General features: G+C 40.1%; 1 protein-coding gene across 7 annotated transcripts in view; it reads left to right on the forward strand.

The window, feature by feature from the left end:
* Positions 1–19,969, forward strand: part of mcoln2 (mucolipin TRP cation channel 2) — a 67,933-nt gene that overhangs the window by 9,139 nt on the left and 38,825 nt on the right. For 6 of the 7 annotated variants that reach the window (XM_045687261.2, XM_014215625.3, XM_045687260.2 and 3 more), the window contains 3 exons: positions 8,564–8,660; positions 8,772–8,871; positions 13,673–13,785. In XM_045687261.2, the coding sequence (XP_045543217.2) occupies positions 8,564–8,660; positions 8,772–8,871; positions 13,673–13,785 (310 nt within the window). Of the gene's footprint in view, positions 1–8,563; positions 8,661–8,755; positions 8,872–13,672; positions 13,786–19,969 lie in introns of all 7 variants that reach the window. The other variant, XM_014215626.3, reaches the window with a different exon arrangement.

Here is a 19,969-nt window from a genome sequence, read left to right on the forward strand (position 1 = left end):
AGCTCAGTTTCTCAGTGTTCTGCCTGGTGACAAAGAGATTGGATATGCGCATTCACGCGAGCACGCTGTTTTTTCATTTCCTCTTTGAATGAATACACTATTGTCCGGTTGGAATATTATCGCTATTTTACGAGAAAAACACCATAAAAAATGATTTTAAACAGCGTTTGACGTGCTTCTAAGTACGGTAATGGAACATTTGGATTTTTTTTGTCTCGAAATGCGCTCGCGCGTTACCCTTTGGATAGTGACCTGAACGCACAAACAAAACGGGGGTATTTGGACATAACTATGGATTATTTGGAACAAAAACAACATTTGTTGTGGAAGTAGCAGTCCTGGGAGTGCATTCTGACGAAGAACAGCAAAGGTAATACAATATTTCTAATACTAATACTAATTCTGAGTTTAGTGTGCCCCGAACTTGGCGGGTGTCAAAATAGCTAGCCGTAATGCCTGAGCTATGTACTCAGAATATTGCAAAATGTGCTTTCGCCGAAAAACTATTTTAAAATCTGACAAAGCGATTGCATAAAGGAGTTCTGTATCTATAATTCTTAAAATAATTGTTATGTATTTTGTCAACGTTTATGATGAGTAATTTAATAAATTCACCAGAGGTTTTTGGTGGGAATGCATGTTCTGAACATCACACGCCAATGTAAAAAGCTGTTTTTGGATATAAATATGAACTTGATTGAACAAAACATACATGTATTGTATAACATAATGTCCTAGGAGTGTCATGTGATGAAGATCATCAAAGGTTAGTGCTTCATTTAGCTGTGTTTTGGGTTTTTTGACATTTTGCTTGCTTGGAAAATGGCTGTGTGATTATGTCGGTCTATGTACTCTGCTGACATAATCTAATGTTTTGCTTTCGCTGTGAAGCCTTTTTGAAATCGGATAATGTGGTTCGATTAACGAGAGTCTTATCTTTAAAATGGTGTAAAATAGTCGTATGTTTGAAAAATTGAAATTATTGCATTCTTTAGGTTTTGTATTTCGCGCCACGCTGTTCCATTGAATATTGGCTAGGCGTTCCTCAAAGCAACACTATTGAATGTCAGTATATTATTTACCTTCAGAGATGAATGTATCAAACCAGTTGCCGTGATACAAGTTTTTTTGTTGTGCACTCTCCTCAAACAATAGCATGGTATTTTTTCACTAATAGCTACTGTAAATTGTACAGTGCAGTTAGAATAACGATAATTTAAGCATTCTGTCCATATAAGACATGTCTATGTCCTTGAAATGTGTGCTGTTACTTACGTCATGCTAATCACATTAGTGCACATTAGTGTATTAGCTCAGTACCTCAAATAAAATAAACAGAAAAAGGTCAGGGGTTACAATTGTATAAACATATGATACAGTTGTAAGAATACAATGTTTTTATTAAATATTTGACTTCAAGTATATATTGCAAATATTTAGCATCTGGAAGCTTCATTAAATAGTACCCGCAAAACACCAGTCTCAACGTCAACAGTGAAGAGGCGACTCGGGGATGCTGTTGCAAAGAAAAATACAAATCTCAGACTGGCCAATAAAAAGAAAAGATTACGATGGGCAAAAGAACACAGACACTGGACAGAGGAACTCTGCCTAGAAGGCCTGCATCCCGGAGTTGCCTCAACTGTTGACGTTGAGACTAGTTGAGGACTTATGAGGTGTCTGTTTCTCAAACTAGACACTAAAGTACTTGTCCTCTTGCTCAGATGTGCACCGGAGCCTCCCACTCCTCTTTCTATTCTGGTTGGAGCCAGTTTGCACTGTTTTGTGAAGGTGGTAGAGTATATCTTCAGTTTCTTGGCAGTTTCTCGCATGGAATAGCCTTCATTTCTCAGAACAAGAATAGACTGATGAGATTCAGAAGAAAGTGCTTTGTTTATGTCCATTTTGAGCCTGTAATCAAACCCACAAATGCTGATGCTCTAGACACTCAACTAGTCTAAAGGCCAGTTTCATTGCTTCTTTAATCAGGACATCAGTTTTCAGCTGAGCTAACATAATTGCAAAAGGGTTTTCTAATGATAATTTAGCGTTTTAAAATGATAAACTTAGATTAGCTAACACAACGTGCCATTGGAACACAGGAGTGATTGTTGCTGATGATGGGCCTCTGTACGCCCATGTCGATATTCCATAAAAAATCTGACGTTTCCAGCTACAATGTCTACATTGTATTTCTGATCAATTTGTTGTTATTTTAATGGACAAAAAGAGTTGCATTTTTTTCTAAAACAAGGACATTTCTAAGTGACCCCAAACTTTTGAACAGTAGTGTAATTACTTACCTCACTCCAAAATAACACTCATAAAGGAGTTTGCCCTTTATCTCAAAAAATGTATTTGTCATCTAAGTCCATGAATTTAGACTAGTGATTACAAGGGTATATTTTGTGCAAGATCTTAAAGTGAACACATTTTACTTAACTTGATATACAACATTTGTGACAGCTTTCTTCCATTACATTTCAGCAATATGTGCAAGCTAGCTGGTCTGTTTATGCCCTGTACACATTGTGCCATATTTCATTGCACCAGACGTCATCTTCACGTCTTGCAGCTCTACTGAATGGACATTTATGTTTGGGAGATTGCAAAATATTACCTTTTCATTCAAGACAGGATAAATATATTATTTTGGTTGCTAATAAAATATTTAGTTACTTTTTCCTCAACTTGATCCTTTAACTTTATAGCAAGCCAAGTTGCACTGCAGAACAGCTAGCTCGTTAGCAAGCTAAAAGCTAAGGCTAGGTTGAAGATCCAGTACCACTAGTAGCTAGCGACCGCCACCTAATAATAATAATAATAATAATAATAATAATAATAATAATAATAAAAAACATCATTACCATCAGAAACTTAACTAGGAGGCAACAGTCATAATATAATTTGCCTAACAGCCAATGTGTATTATTGAACATTACAATTAAAATAGTACTCACTTATTGAAATGGGTAATTGTTTACAAGTTGCTAGCTGTCCCATAAAGCCATCACAGAAAACAACATATTTTCATCGTCTGTGGTTTGGTAACTTCTTGTACTTCAACAGACTCTGGCTGGGTCGTTACTAGTTACCACAGCCACAAAGTTAGAAAGAATGCCTACTCAAATCAAATTTTAATTGTCACACGCGCCAAATACAACAGGTGTAGACCTTACCGTGAAATGCTTACTTACAAGCCCTTAACCAACAATGCAATTCAAGAAAGTTAAGAAAATATTTACCAAATAAACCGAATGTAGAAAAATTATCAAATGTAACAAAATAACTATGAAGCTATAGACAGGGGGTACCGGTACCGAGTCAATGTGCAGGGTTACAGGTTAGTTGAGGTAATTTGTTCATGTAAGTAGGGGTAAAGTGACTATGCATAGATTATAAACAGCGAGTAGCAGCAGTGTACAAAATCAATGGGGGGGTCAATGCAAATACTCTGGGTAGCCGTTTGATTAGCTATTCAAGAGTCTTATGGCTTGGGGGTAGACATGGAGCTTCAGTACCGCTTGATTTGTGGTAGCAGAGAGAATAGTCTATGACTAGGGTGGATGGAGTCTTTGACAATTTTTAGGGAATTCCTCTGACACTGCCTGGTATTGAGGTCCTGGATGGCAGGAAGCTTGGCCCAAGTTATGTACTGGGCAGTACGCACTACCCTCTGCAGTGCCTTGCGGTCAGAGGCTGAACTGTTGCCATACCAGGCAGTGATGCAACCAGTCAGGATGCTCTCGATGGTGCAGTTGTAGAACTTTTTGAGGCTCTGGGGACCCACGCAAAATCTTTTCAGTCTCCTGAGGGAGAATAGGCTTTGTCGTGCCCTCTTTATGACTGTCTTGGGGTTGAGGGAGAGGTTGTTATTCTGGCACCACATGGCCAGGTCTCTGACCTCCTCCCTATAGGCTGTCTCATCGCTTTCGGTGATCAGGCCTAACACTGTTGTGTCGTCGGCAAACTCAATGATGGTGTTGGAGTTGTGACTGGCAATGCAGTCATGAGTGAACAGGGAGTACCAGGAAGGGACTGAGCACACCTCTGAGGGGCCCCCGTGTGTTATTACCTACCCTTACCACCTGGGGGTGGCCCGTCAGGAAGTCCAGGATCTAGTTGCAGAAGGAGGTGTTTAGTCCCAGGGTCTTTAGCTTAGTGATGAGCTTTGAGGGCACTATGGTGTTGAACGCTGAGCTGTAGTCAATGGATAGCATTCTCACATAGGTGTTATTTTTGTCCAGGTGGGAAAGGGCAGTGTGGAGTGCAATAGAGATTGCATCATCTGTGGATCTGTTTGGGCGGTATTCAAATTGGAGTGGGTCTAGGGTTCTGGGATGATGGTGTTGATGTGAACCATGATCAGCCTTTGAAAGTGCTAGGGGTCGGTAGTGGGTTGGAACCATGACATTAGAAACCAAAACTCCTCCGTAGTGACCCGACACATGATAGCTCGATCAGCTGTTTGATTTAACTTACAGCATGTCAACTGAGCCAGGATCACAGTCAAATGGATTGGGAAGTATTTCTCAAAGTAATCTTCCAAGCGTTGGAGGTGAGGAGTCATCACTTGTAAGTAAGTAGCCTTGCACGAGCCTTGGATTTTGCGAGCTGGAACGGCTCATAGAGCAGGAGCCTATGTCCTGTTTCTGTAGCATGAGGCAGCTTGATGTACAAGTACACGCCCTGGACAGGACACTAGTCTATCACAGGGCCTTACCCTCAATCTATCTCAATGCTGAGTGCCAAACGGCAACGAACCAGGTCCCACTTTCGTATGACTCGGCCAGGGATTGAACCTTCCAATCTCAGGGCGGACACTCTAACGACAAGGCCACTTGTATGGGGCACTTACTGATGCTGTTTTCTATTAGAAAATTGCACACCCAAGGGAAAGGGGGCATGGATTTCTTTCCTCTGAATCTACTGATTCGGTCACTCATCTGTAGAATGTTTTTGTATTTCCCCTGCGTCTTACGTTTAGTTCGTTCAATTTCTCAAATATGTATGTTTCATAGGCAATGTAAAAGTTTGCTTAATTCACTGCTTGAGCACACTCTGCCAACCCTGATGTCCTAGCCGTGTCTGAATCCTGGCATAGGAAGTCCACCAAAAATTTTGAAATTTCCATCCCCAATAGCATTTGTCTTGACGGAAAATGTAAAAGGGGGCGGAAATGCAATATACTGTAGAGATAGCCTTCAGAGTTCTGTCATACTATCCAGGTCTATGCCCAAACAGTTTGAGCTCCTACTTTTAAAGATCCATCTCTCCAGAAATAAGTCCCTCACTGTTGCCGCTTGTTATACACCCCCCTCAGCTCCCAGCTGTGCCCTGGACACCATATGTGAAGGGATTGCCCCCATATATCGTCAGAGTTCGTACTGCTAGGTGACATAAATTGGGATATGACCTCATCCCATCAGTAGAGGATACCTGGTTGTTCTTTAGAAGTGCTTTCCTCACCATCTTAAATAAGTGTGCCACTTTCAAAAAATGTAGAACTAAGAACAGATATAGCCCTTGGTTCACTCCAGACTTGACTGCCCTTAACCAGCACAAAAACACCCTGTGGCATAATGCACTAACATCGAATAGTCCCCACGATATGCAACTTTTCAAGTCAGGAACCAATACACACAGTCAGTTAGGAAAGCAAAGGCTAGCTTTTTCAATCAGAAATGTGCATCCTGCAGCACTAATTCCAAAAAGTTTTGGGACACTGTAAAGTCCATGGAGAATAAGAGTACCTCCTCCCAGCTGCCCACAGCACTGAGACTAGGAAACACTGTCACCACTGATAAATCCACGATAATCGAATTTCAATAAGCATTTCTCTACGGCTGGCCATACTTTCCACCTGACTACCCTGGCCAACAGTTCTGCACCCCCCCCACAGCAACTGGCCCAAGCCCCCCCCCCCACCCCTTCACCTAATCCAGACAGCTGATGTTCTGAAAGAGCTGCAAATCTGGATCCCTACAAATCAGCTGGGCTAGACAATCTGGACCCTCTCGTCCTAAAATTATCTGCCGCCATTGCTGCATCCCCTATTACTTGTCTGTTCAACCTCTCTTTCGTATCGTATGAGATCCCTTAAGATTGGAAAGCGGCCGCGGTCATCCCCCTCTTCAAAGGGGGAGACACTCTAGACCCAAACTGTTACAGACCTATATCCATCCTGCCCTGCCTTTCTAAAGTCTTCGAAAGCCAAGTGAATAAACAGATCACTGAACATTTTGAATCCCACCGTACCTTCTCCGCTATGCAATCTGGTTTCCGAGCTGGTCATGGGTGCACCTCAGCCACGCTCAAGGTCCTAAATGATATCATAACCGCCATAGATAAAAGACAGTACTGTGCAGCCGTCTTCATCGACCTGGCAAAGGCTTTCGACGCTGTCAATCATTGTATTCTTATCGGCAGACTCAACAGCCTTGGTTTCTCTAATGACTGCCTCGCCTGGTTCACTAACTACTTCTCAGATAGAGTTCAGTGTGTCAAATCGGAGGGCCTGTTGTCCGGACTTCTGGCAGTCTCTATAGGGGAACCACAGGGTTCAATTCTCAGGCCGACTCTTTTCTCTGTTTATATCAATGATGTCGCTCTTGCTGCTGGTTATTCTCTGATCCACCTCTACGCAGACGACACCATTCTGTATACATCTGGCCCTTCTTTGGACACTGTTAGCGAACCTCCAAATGAGCTTCAACGCCATACAACATTCCTTCCGTGGCCTCAAACTGCTATTAAATGCTAGTAAAATGAAATGCATGCTCTTCAACTGATCGCTGCCCGCTCCCGCCCGACTAGCATCACTACTCTGGACGGATCTGACTTGAATATGAATAGAATATGTGGACAACTACAAATACCTAGGTGTCTGGCTAGACTGTAAACTCTCCTTCCGGACTCACATTAAGCATCTCCAATCCAAAATTAAATCTAGAATCTGCTTCCTATATCACAACAAAGCCTCCTTCACTCATGCTGCCAAACATACCATCGTAAAACTGACTATCCTACCGATCCTTGACTTCGGCGATGTCATTTACAAAATAGCCTCCAACACTCTACTCAGCAAATTGGATGTAGTCTATCACAGTGCCATCCGTTTTGTCACCAAAACCCCATATACTACCCACCACTGCGACCTGTACGCTCTCGTTGGCTGGCCCTTGCTAAATATTCGTCGCCAAACCCACTGGCTCCAGGTCATCTAAGTCTTTGCTAGGTAAAGCTCCAGGTCACAGTAGTAAATGAGAACTTGTTTTAAACTGGCCTACCTGGTTAAATAAAGGTGAAATAAAAAAAATGGTGAACGTTACATCCATTGTGAATGACAAAAGTTCCTCTCTCAAAGCGAAAAGCCTCTGTGTGAAATAGAACATTATCATGCTCTTCTCCCATATCTCCATGTAGTTTTGCAAACAGGCGTGCGCACAGTGAATGTGGTTTGATGTAGTTTACAATCGAAGTTACCTGCTGCTGTATATCTCTGAGTTCTGTGCTTAGATCTTTTGCCACCAGTTGCTCTCGGTGTATCATACAATGTGACCTTATGGCAGAAGGAGATAGATGGAGCCCCATCTGTGCAAAAGCCCACCATCCGATCCCACTTAGAATCTGTTTTTCTGCACATCCCCTGTGCCGTTTCATTCTCGGGAATCGTGAGACAGAACTGTGGGGGTGTCGGTGTGTGGGGTTGTTGGTGTGTGTGTCTGTCAGCCCTCACAGCTAACGTCCCTTTGGAGAACATAAACTGGGGAGTTTGGTTCAGTCAGTTTCCTCTGATTACTAGCAATAGCATAAATTATTTTTTTAACAGTATTATCTGACAAAGATAATGATGTGAGTTTCTATGCCTCTGTTTTCACCATATCATTGTTTTCACCATATCAGTTATGGCCGGTGATATCAAAGTCTGCAATAGTGTCTGGTTTCATGGCGTAGTGGGCCTTGTCATTCAGCATGGGAATTATTTTTCCATGATCTAAGGGCACGCTTTGGTTCTTCTATATTGGAAAAATGTAGATTTTTAAGGTTAACCCCATTACAATGATGGGTGGGGGGGGGGGGGGGGGGGTTGCTGAAGAGTATTTCTGTCTTTAATAAAGCGCTTTTGTGGGGAAAAACTCATTCTGATAGCCTGGGCCTAGCTCCCCAGTGGGTTGGCCTAGCTTCCAAGTGGGTGGGCTTATGGCTGCACCCCTGTTTGTGAAATCCATAGATTAGGGCCAAACAATTGACTGATTTCCATATGATTAACTCTCCAGCAACCCCATTTTCAAATCCGGCAACCCCATATGGGGTCACAATCCATAGTTTGGGAACTGCTGGCTTATGGGTAATGTGATTGAGGCTTTACATGTACCTCCTGATGTATCACCATGCAGGCTACGTTGTGTCGAGCGTGGTGGAATGCAAATGCATCTCAACCAAGGAAAACGTGTGGTGGGCCGACCCCGCCAACCTTGCCCCGTTCCTTGTGCCGCAGCGAGGGGTAGTTGGATCATTTGGGGATTGATTTCTTATTAACATTGGCATGTTTTCCTTTTAGGCTTGTCGATATCAAGATCACTTTTCAACTTAAAGGAATCAATCTGCAAACAGTGCGCTCACATGAGTTACCGGACTGTTATGTATTTTTTGTTACGGTAAGGTTCCTTTGTTGTGTTTAAACATGTAACCCCATCATCATGTCCATGGAGCGCTGTTGATACTGTTAGACCATTTTGTAATCTGTTTTCAGTTGTCTCTTTCTCCAGATCACATTTGATAACCAGTGTCACAGCGGAAAGATAAAAATCTTCCTCGACATTGACGCACTGAGCAGTGCGTGCAAAAACTGGAAGATTTCAGGGACTGGTAAGTATAGTTTAGTTAAGTTTGAGTTATTAAGAAACCAATTTGTTCATCAGGATTAATTGTCCTGGGTAATTAAATAAACACTATGTTCAAATACTTTAGGGGCTGTTAAGTAGGTGTGCATGGAAAGCAATGCACAACTGCAGATTTCTTACTCATATTATTATAATTATTTGATTTATTCCGCTCGTTCCAGCACTTAAACGACTTAAGCTATTAACATGAAACCAACTTCCAAGTGTGCAGACCAATCCAACTTATTTTTGATATTGTATACTTTTTGTACTACAGCAATATTTAAATGAGCTCACAATACATTTCAATGGAAATAAAAGTGCCATAGACTTACAACATATATAAAAAAGTATGTGGACACCCCTTCAAATGAGTGGATTCGTCTAGTTCAGCCACACCCGTTGCTGACAGGTGTATAAAATCGAGCACCCAGCCATGCAATCTCCATAGACAAACATTGGCAATAGAATGGCCTTATTGAAGACCTGAGTGACTTTCTGCCTTGCTACTTTCTGCCCTGCTAAGTGCTGTTATTGTGAAGTGGAAACATCTAGGAGCAACAACGGCTCAGCCGCGAAGTGGTAGGCCACACAAGCTTACAGAATTGGACCGCCGAGTCCTGAATACGTAGTGCGGAAAAAACATCTGTCCTCGGTTTCAACACTCACTACCTCTGGAAGCAACGTCAGCAAAATAAATGTTAATTGGGAGCTTCATTAAATGGGTTCCCAAGATCACCGTACGCAATGCCGCCAAGCGTCGGCTGGAGATGTGTAAAACTTACCGCAATTGGACTCTGGACAGTTGAAACTGGAGCAGCAGCACGACCAGGTGGACTCGGGACAGCTGAGAATACTTGCCCGTATTCATAGTGCCAACGGTAAAGTTTGGTGGAGGAGGAATAATGGTCTGGGGTGGTTTTTCATGGTTCGGGCTGGGCCCCTTAGTTCCAGTGAAGGGACATAACGCTACAGCATACAACAGTAATTATTGAACCGTTCCAGCTATAAGCACCAAACTAGCTTTGTCATGTTCAGGATATCCTAACTTTAAATGATTCACTTTCATCAACTATAGCTCACTTGCCTAAATTAGCATACAATGACCAACCCACAGTAACTCTTTATTCGTTCAAGCTAGAGACTCCGAACCAATTTTCTCATGTTCATACTATCCTAACTTCAAATTCTTCAAAACTTTCAACAAATAGAACTATACAGATTTGGATGCATTTGCATAAAATAACCCACGAAAAGTAACTTCTTCCGTTCAAGCTAGAGACACCAAATCAAGTTTCTCATGTTCAGCCTATCCTCACATAAACTTAACTTTATTTACTTTAATTATATAAATGAACTATAAATATATAAATGTACATACTTTTGCAAAAATATATATATCGTAAAAGTAGCCACATAGCCATTTTCCGACCAACCACATGCATCACAAATAACCAAAAAACAGCTAAATGCAGCACTAACCTTTGACAATCTTCATCAGATGACACACCTAGGACATCATGTTACACAATACATGCATTCTTTTGTTCGATAAAGTTCATATTTATATATAAAAACAGCATTTTACATCGGTGCGTAACGTTGACTAACTATTTTCCCTCAAATGCATCCGATGAAACAGAGCTACAATTTACTAAATTAATATTCGAAAACATTTTTAAAATGTAATATGTCATTCTAAGATTTATAGATGAATATCTCTTGAAAGCACCTGTAATGCCAGATTTAAAATTAACTTTACTGGGTAATCATACTTTGCGATGAAAGGGGATGCGATACTCTGAAAAATAGGCTTACGTTACAGGTCAGCGCCATCTTGGAACAATCACATATCACATCTAGTCTTGTATACTATTGTCAATAATCCCTTACCTTTGGTTGTCTTCATCAGAAAGCACTTCCAGGTATCCCAGGTCCACAACAAATGTATTTTCGTTCGAAAAAAATACTCTTTATGTTCCAAGAGCTTGTTCTTGTTAGCGCGTCTGAAGGCTGCTCCAAAACTGCCGTCGGCCAGGGGACAGCCATTTCGAGAAAATGCATTTTTTTCCTCATTTAGGTTTGTTCAAACATGTCAAACGTTGTATAACATAAATCTCAGGGCGTTTTTCAACAAGAGAGCCAATAAGATTCGAGGGGGACGATTGCATTGTGTTTCAAAACGTTTTGAAAGGGGAGGGTAACCAGGGGCGTCGGCGTCATAATGGTGATGGCCCTCTCCGTGTGACCACGTTCCACTGCGTCTCATTCATTCAGTTTTCACAGTAGGAGTCTCAAATCACTTTGTAAAGACTGGGGACATCTAGTGGAAGCAATAGAAAGTGCTCAATGAACCATAGCTCACGGTGTGATTAATAGGCAACGTGATGAAGTTGAGTTCACAATTCAGAATTCCACTTCCTGTTTCGATCTGTCTCGGGTTTTGACTGCCATATGAGTTCTGTTATACTCACAGACACCATTCAAACAGTTTTAGAAACTTTAGGGTGTTTTCTATCCACAAATATTAATTATATGCATATCCTAGCTTCTGAGTTAGAGTAGGAGGCCGTTTAAAATGGGCACGAATTTTTTTCAAAAATCGCTTTAGCGCCCCCTATCCTAGGGGAACGCCAAGAGGTTAATCCCATAGAAAATCTGTGGAGGGAGCTGAAGGTTCGAGTTGCCAAACGTCAGCCTCGAAACTTTAACGACTTGGAGAAGATCTGCAAAGAGGAGTGGGACAAAATCCCTCCTGAGGTGTGTGCAAACCTGGTGGCCAACTACAAGAAACATCTGACCTCTGTGATTGCCAACAATGGTTTTGACACCAAGTACTAAGTCATGTTTTGCAGAGGGGTCAAATACGTATTTCCCTCATTAAAATGCTAATCATTTTATAACATTTTTGACATGCATTTTTCTGGATTTTTTTGTTGTTATTCTGTCTCTCACTATTCAAATAAACCTACCATTAAAATTATAGAGTGATCTTTTCTTTGTCAGTGGGCAAACATACAAAATCAGCAGGGGATCAAATACTTTTTTCCCTCACTGTAGATACACCAAACCAATTTTTACATGTTCAGGCTATCATAAATTCTAAATCTTCAAAAGATTTCAACAACTATACAAATTGTAATACACTTGCATAAAATAACTGAATAAAAGTAACTCGTCTTCCGTTCAAGCTAGAGACACCAAACCACCTTTCACATGTTCATTGCATAGATTAGCATACAATTTCCCAACAACAGTCTTGATCCTTTCAAGCTAGAGATCCTAAACCAATTTCCTCATGTTCAGGCTATCCTAACATCGAAATCTTAGACTTTTATCAACTATAACTACATGAAATGGTGTACATTTGAATAAAAAAAACACAAGTAGTCATTATTTAACCGTTCAAGCTATAGGCACCAAACATACTTTCACATGTTCAGACTATCCTAACTTCAAATTCGTAAAAACTTGACTATACAAATTAGCATACATTAACATCATTTAACTCACCAACAGTATATCTTAAACCATTCAAGCTAGAGATACTAAACCAACTTCCTCATGTTCAGACTATCCTAACTTCAAATTTAACCAACTTTAAATACATAAATATACATACATTTGCATAAATAACTCACCAACAATAACTCCTGATCCGTTCAATTTTTTGCCACCAAACCAACCTTTACATGTTCAGACCTAACCTCAAATTGTTACTTTGAACAACTACAACCCACCAACAGTAATTTGATCCATCCAAGCTAGAGACATCAGCCTATCCTAACTTCAAATTCTCAAAAACGTATCAACTATAATTGTATACATTTGCACAAAATTACCAACCCACAGTAACTCTTGAACCGTTCAAGCTAGAGAAACCAAACCAAATTTCTCACGTTCAAGCTATCCTAACTTTAAACTCTTAACTTTTATCAACTATAATTATATAAATTAATAAAATGTATACCTAAAGGGGTCCTAAAATTCTGAATCAAATAGTTAAAACATCCATGGTATGACCATCTTAAAAAAATTCCATATGTTAGCTTATTAACCCCCCACCCAACAGCTTAGACTTTTAGATGCCAATAGCATACAATTACTCACTGACAGTAACTCTTCAACTGTTCAAGATTGAGACACCAAACCAACTTTCACAAGTTCAGGCTATCCTAACTTCACACTTTTTGTAACATATTTGTCAACTATAACACCAAACCAACTTCCACATTTTAAGGCTATTCAATCAATCAATCAATCCATCACAAGCTAGCATGCACACCATATTTTCTTCAGGAAATGTACTTTTCTAGTTTAGCCTGCCTTACTAGCTGTTGCTAGTAGAGGAAAGTTGGTAAGTTGCTCTAGAGTGTTTGCTAAATGACTGTAAAATGTACTTTTGTGTATAATTTGACATAGCCTTCCCATATGACATAGCCTTCCCTGTGGCTCTGTTGGTAGAGCATGGTGTTTGCAATGCCAGCATGGTGTGTGGAACGCCAGGGTTGTGGGTTTGATTCCCACGGGGGGCCAGTACAAAAAAGAAATGCATGAAATGAAAATGAAATGTATGTATTCACTACTATAAGTCACTCTGGATAAGAGCGTCTGCTAAATGACTAAAATGTAAATATGTACTGTATTTGAACTAGGTCTCGTATAAGTCCAAATCAAACCATAATGTTTCTTCTCTAAAAAAACAATACTGAAGACTTCCAATGTTGACACTATGTCCAAAGCACATTGGAAGAGTTATGTAACCCAGCTGTCTTTATCTGTTTCAGCTCAGAAGAACACACACTACCTTCTGGTGTTTGATGGCTTTGTCATACTGGTTTGCCTGACCTCGGCCGTGCTATGCACACGCTCCATCGTTCTGGCAGTCAAATTACTGCAGGTCAGTTAATGATACATTACGGAAGTTTAGTTGCTAATTATATACATCACATTTCGGCTTGAAAGGTCAATGTTGGCTGTATGGTTCATACACATGTATGATGTGAATTTCTTGTCTCATAAAATCCAACTCATGTTTTAGCTAAACGATATACGCTTTGCTCATGGGTGCGATGTCATTTCTGGATAATATTTATCTCCATTTAGAGGGATCCCTTTTGGCTCAAAAGCCAAGTTGTAGGTGTTCTGGAGCTTGACCCTTCACTGGCCAATCAGAATGTGCTCCATGGCTAAATATGTGGTTGCTTCAAGTTGTGTATTTACAGTCTTTTATGTAGTGTGTTGTAATCAACTCCAATTACAATAGTCCATTATGGCCTAGTTTGTTAAATAGCCTACAGAAACAAAATAACAAAATATATGTAGGCCAGTCCTATCTTCGCTTAATGTGTTGAACATGTTTGCAGTCCACATTGTAAGAAGCCTAATTGCATGGCTTCAATATGGAAATATATAGTTAAACCTAGCATTCACACTGATATACTGTAGGTGCTAGGCCTACTGTAAATTGCATTATGGCTGAGCCATGGACATGCCAAACATTGTCAATAAGCAAGATTAAATTCACTATTGATAAGGCTTTAAGAGTGAATAATTCTGCTCAAAATGAAACAAGACTTGTTTTAAATAGGCTATGTCTAAATACAGTTACATGCCCCACAAACAGCCTTCATTGTAGGGAACGGAGGCTATGCAATTATCTTTTTTTTGTTTTATTGAATATCCCAAACTTACAATATACTTGCAGTGAAGCCGCTCAACAACTACATCACACCAGTCATCCAACAGACTCCCATTTAGAGAAACACACAGAAGCATCCAGGGTCAATGCCCTGCTCAAGGGCACGTTGACAGATCTCCCACCAGGCCAAAAAACGTGAACCTGAACCCTCCAAGATCCCCCCACAGTCTCCCAATAGCTGTTTTTTCAACCATCCGAGACCACTCCCACAGTCCCCCCGCCCCAAAAAAATGTATACATTTTTTTTTTAAATACAATTAATTCCATTCCCCACCCCAAGAACCCCTCAATGCACCAACAAGCAAGAAAACGAACTACAGAGAAAAAAGACAAAGACAAGAAACAGCAAACAATGCAAAAGAAAGGACATCAAGGACAACTAAAATCATAACAGCAATGCCAACTGTATATGTTTGAATGCATGTCTGGCACTATTGTGTGTGTGTGTGTGTGTGTGTGTGTGTGTGTGTGTGTGTGTGTGTGTGTGTGTGTGTGTGTGTGTGTGTGTGTGTGTGTGTGCGCGTGTGTGTGTGTCCGTGTGTGTGTCCGTGTGTGTGTGTCCGTGTATGCGTGTATTTGAATGACTGTGTGTGTGTACAAAGACCTGCACGGCATCAGCCTCATCTTGGACCATCATTCTATCTCCCACACAGCATTTCCATTCTCACTTATCTCCAATTACACATCCCAACCCTCAGCTTCCCTCAGCCCATCCCACCCATCTCTGCTGGCCACCCTCTATGGATTTCTATGCAACATATATCTTTCAACTATGCGGTGATGTTTAACGTACAATTTCAATCTATCTAATTGAATAGAATCCACAGATTGCGAGTTGAAGATAAATACTTTTACTAAGAGTATTAGTAATTGACTGACCCGGTCTTTCCAGATCTCCTAACAGTACTATTTCTAGGGTCAATTTTAGATCAATGCTATGCGTTTTCAGCTATTCCTGAACCTGACACCAGAAACAAGCTACCTGAGGGCAATACCAAAATAAATCATCTATTGATTCTGTATCCTCACAACAAAATCTGCAGAGCTTTGATGATTTTATGCCCCAAATATTCAACATTTTGTTGGTGGCAAGAATTCTATTATAATTTTAGCTGAAAATCACTTGAATCTTGCGTAGTTTTATATTTCAACTCATACACCCTGTACCATGGAATCGGTACATCAAAAATCTCTTAAACTGTTTTGCAACCTGTATGGCACAGTTGTCAAGATGCTGGTCCTCAAATGAAACTGGTATACTTTCCTATTTATGCTATTTTTATCCTTCATATTGGGAAGACAGACCAGTTCCCTACCTCCTCCTGCTGCCACCTGCCTCCTCCATTTTTGGGGTAATGCAGTAATCAACTGGTTGTACTCTTGGATTGAGCAGACCTTCCCATACAATTCTGATAACTCCATGAAGGACATAACTATTAACTCTACTATTCCAATTTGCAATATAATTTAAGAACAAAATACCTTTTTCAAACATCTTTCCCATAAATTCAGGTATTTTATCAACCAGCACATTTGAGTTCAGCCATAATATTTGTTGTCATATTTGTTCTATCTTTTCAGGGGGATGAAATTGAAATTGTAGCCAACTCTGCAAAGCTTGTTTGAAAAAGAGAGATACTTTGAATAAAGTACAATTTTCAATTAATAGAAAATGAGAGCTGGCAATCTGCACAAAGGCAAAAAGGCCATTTTTAAAACATTGATGAGCTTTTCCTAGTAATCTACTTGAGAACTATTTAGGGTTCAAGTAAAACTTTTAAATACGTGAAGCTTTTAGAGGTTTAGTGCTTTATATTTAATAATCTCAACCCACCCAATTCATTGTATTTATATATATATATTGATTGTCTGGTTTAGCGTCCCAGATAAAGCTGCATATTCTATTCTCTTATGATTTCAAAAACGAATCAGGAGTAGGCAGCACCATAAGTAAAATGAGGAGTTAATCAGGGCAATTTTTCCATAAATAGACAGGCATTTACCTCCATGGTTGCAGGACCTTGTCAATTTTTACAAGTTTTCTATTGAAATTCATTGTGGAGAGCTTATTTATATATTTTGTGATATGAATACCAAGTACAGTATATCTACTTCACCATCAGCCCTTTTTATAGGTAAACTGCAGGGCAATGTAAAAGTTGTATTTTTTAAAGATCCAATACGTAATATTGTAAACTTATCATAATTAGGTTTTAGACCAGAGAGTACAGAAAAGTTATCTAGATCTTCAATGAGACATTGCAGGGATCTAGCTTGCGGACTTAATATAAAACTTGACTCATCGGCATACATGGACACCTTTGTTTTTAAGTATTGGATTTCTAATCCTTTAATTGTCAGGCTGTGGGTAACTGGTGCATGGAATCAGGTGCAGGAGAGCAGAGATGAGTGTACAAGGTAATTTATTCCACGAACAGCACCAGTATAAAACAAATACTAAAGGTGAGTGAAATAACCGGTCACTCGTAAATAACGTGTAATAACAAACCCGGCAAACAATACCAGCCAACAAGTAACGACCTGAAAATTATATACAAACACATACAAACATGGGGGAAACAGAGGGTTAAATAATGAACATGTAATTGGGGAATGGAAACCAGGTGTGTAGAAGACAAAGCAAATGGAAAATGAGAAGTGTAACGGCGATGGCTAGAAAGCCGGTGACGCTGAATGCCGCCCGAACACGGAGAGGGACCGACTTCGGCGGAAGTCGTGACATTAGTGTTGTTATTTGATCTGATTTTAATAGCTAGCATTTCGATGGCCATAGCGAAAAGATATGGTGACAGCGGACACCCTTGTTTAACTCCTCTTGACAATTCAAAACTCTCTGAAAAGTAGCCGTTATTTACACCTGTATAGCAACCCCATTTTACACCTGGGGTTGCTATACATCATTTTATAAGAGAATCACCGAAATTCAAATAATCCAGGCATTTATAAATAAAATCCAGTCTTAAATCAAATGCCTTTTCAAAATCTGCTATAAATGCCTGGCTTCTTTTAGATGTTTCATGATGTTCTATTATTTCTATTAGTTGTCGTATATTATCTCCAATGTCTTGTCCATGTAAAATAACCTGTCTTATAAGGATGAACAATACCTGGTAAAACCCTTTTAACCTCTCTAGGGTAGGTGGCACCAAATCATCCCACCTACGTAACAGCCAGTGGAATCCTGTGGCGCGTTATTCAAATACCTTAGAAATGCTATTACTTCAATTTCTCAAACATATGACTATTTTACACCATTTTAAAGACAAGACTCTCGTTAATCTAACCACACTGTCCGATTTCAAAAAGGCTTTACAACGAAAGCAAAACATTAGATTATGTCAGCAGAGTACCCAGCCAGAAATAATCAGACACCCATTTTTCAAGTTAACATATAATGTCACATAAACCCAAACCACAGCTAAATGTAGCACTAACCTTTGATGATCTTCATTAGATGACAACCCTAGGACATTATGTTATACAATACATGCATGTTTTGTTCAATCAAGTTCATATTTATATCAAAAACCAGCTTTTTACATTAGCATGTGACTAGCATGTGACTAGCATTCCCACCGAACACTGCCGGTGAATTTACTAAGTTACTCACGATAAACGTTCACAAAAAGCATAACAATTATTTTAAGAATTATAGATACAGAACTCCTCTATGCACTCGATATGTCCGATTTTAAAATAGCTTTTCGGTGAAAGCCCATTTTGCAATATTCTGAGTAGATAGCCTGGCATTACAGGGCTAGCTATTTAGACACCCAGCAAGTTTAGCACTCACCAAAGTCAGATTTACTATAAGAAAAATGTTATTACCTTTGGTGTTCTTCGTCAGAATGCACTCCCAGGACTTCTACTTCAATAAAAAATGTTGGTTTGGTCCCAAATAATCCATAGTTATATCCAAATAGCAGCGTTTTGTTCGTGCGTTCAAGACACTATCCGAATGGTAAAGTAGGGTGACGAGCACAATGCATTTCGTGACAAAAAAAATCTAAATATTCCATTACCGTACTTCGAAGCATGTCAACCGCTGTTTAAAATAAATGTTTATGCCATTTTTCTCGTAAAAAAGCGATAATATTCCGACCGGGAATCTCTGTTTAGGTTCAAAGACGATAGAAAATAAAAACATGGGGTCGACTCGTGCACGCGCCTCAGCCCATTGTCCTCTGATAGAGCACTTGCCAAAAGCGCTAATGTGTTTCAGCCTGGGGCTGGAATGACATCATTCAGCTTTTTCCCGCCTTCTGAGAGCCTATGGGAGCCATAGGAAGTGTCACGTTACAGCAAAGATCCTCAGTCTTCAATAAACAGAGTCAAGAAGCTCAAGGAATGGTCAGACAGGCCACTTCCTGTAAGGAATCTTCTCAGGTTTTTGCCTGCCATATGAGTTCTGTTATACTCACAGACACCGTTCAAACAGTTTTAGAAACTTTAGGGTGTTTTCTATCCAAAGCCAATAATTATATGCATATTTTAGTTACTGGGCAGGAGTAGTAACCAGATTAAATCTAGTACGTTTTTATCCGGCCGTGCAAATACTGCTCCCTATCCCCAACAGGTTAATTCTGAGTGCTGTGCATTTCACTAGATCACTTGAAGCCATTATGGTCTGGTAAGTTCTTTCAGTTTTGCCCAAAGGATTGTGTTAGTGTCCGCCTCCCTTTTTAAAAAAGCCCGCCTTGGGAGAGGGACAGAGCATCTATCAAACAAGGACAGCCATATACATGCACAAAAACGTATAGTGTGATAAGTATCACATTGAGCCTTCGTGAAATACCACAAAGCAGGACTACATTTATTTTCAGATCTCCCCCCATCAATACACCGGAAGCTGTCATAGGGTGTATCATTTAGTGTGCAAAGCCCAGACCTGCCTTCCTCCTAGGCAATGATGTGTGAAACACATCTCGCTGACCTAAAAATGCCTTGAACATGATGAAAACAAGCACAGATTACCCCAGGGTGAAATTCCCTTTTAAGAACACCTCAAATATTGCCACCCCTTCTACCTCAGCACAGGCAAGCTGATGTTAGGTAGGTAAATTGCCGTAAAGGGCGTAAAATGCCTGTGAGACAGTTTTTACATAACGTGCGTTTAACTTGCGCCTCCTTAGCGCCAGCCGAAAACATGTCTGAGTCTCCAGAAGTGTCACTCACAATTTCACCATGACAATGTGCATCCTATAGTATTCATTATAAATGCGGTAAAAAGTTACATGAACTTGCTTGTGACATGTTGCCAGTTTTGTGTAAACTTCATGATGGGCTTTTATAACCATTTGTGTGGTTTACAGTATACAATGATCTTTCAATTCCTGGCCTCATGAATTTTTCCCCTTTATTC

The sequence above is a fragment of the Salmo salar genome, chromosome 10 (genome assembly GCF_965601325.2).
Source record: "Salmo salar chromosome 10, fSalSal1, whole genome shotgun sequence".
NCBI lineage: Eukaryota > Metazoa > Chordata > Actinopteri > Salmoniformes > Salmonidae > Salmo > Salmo salar.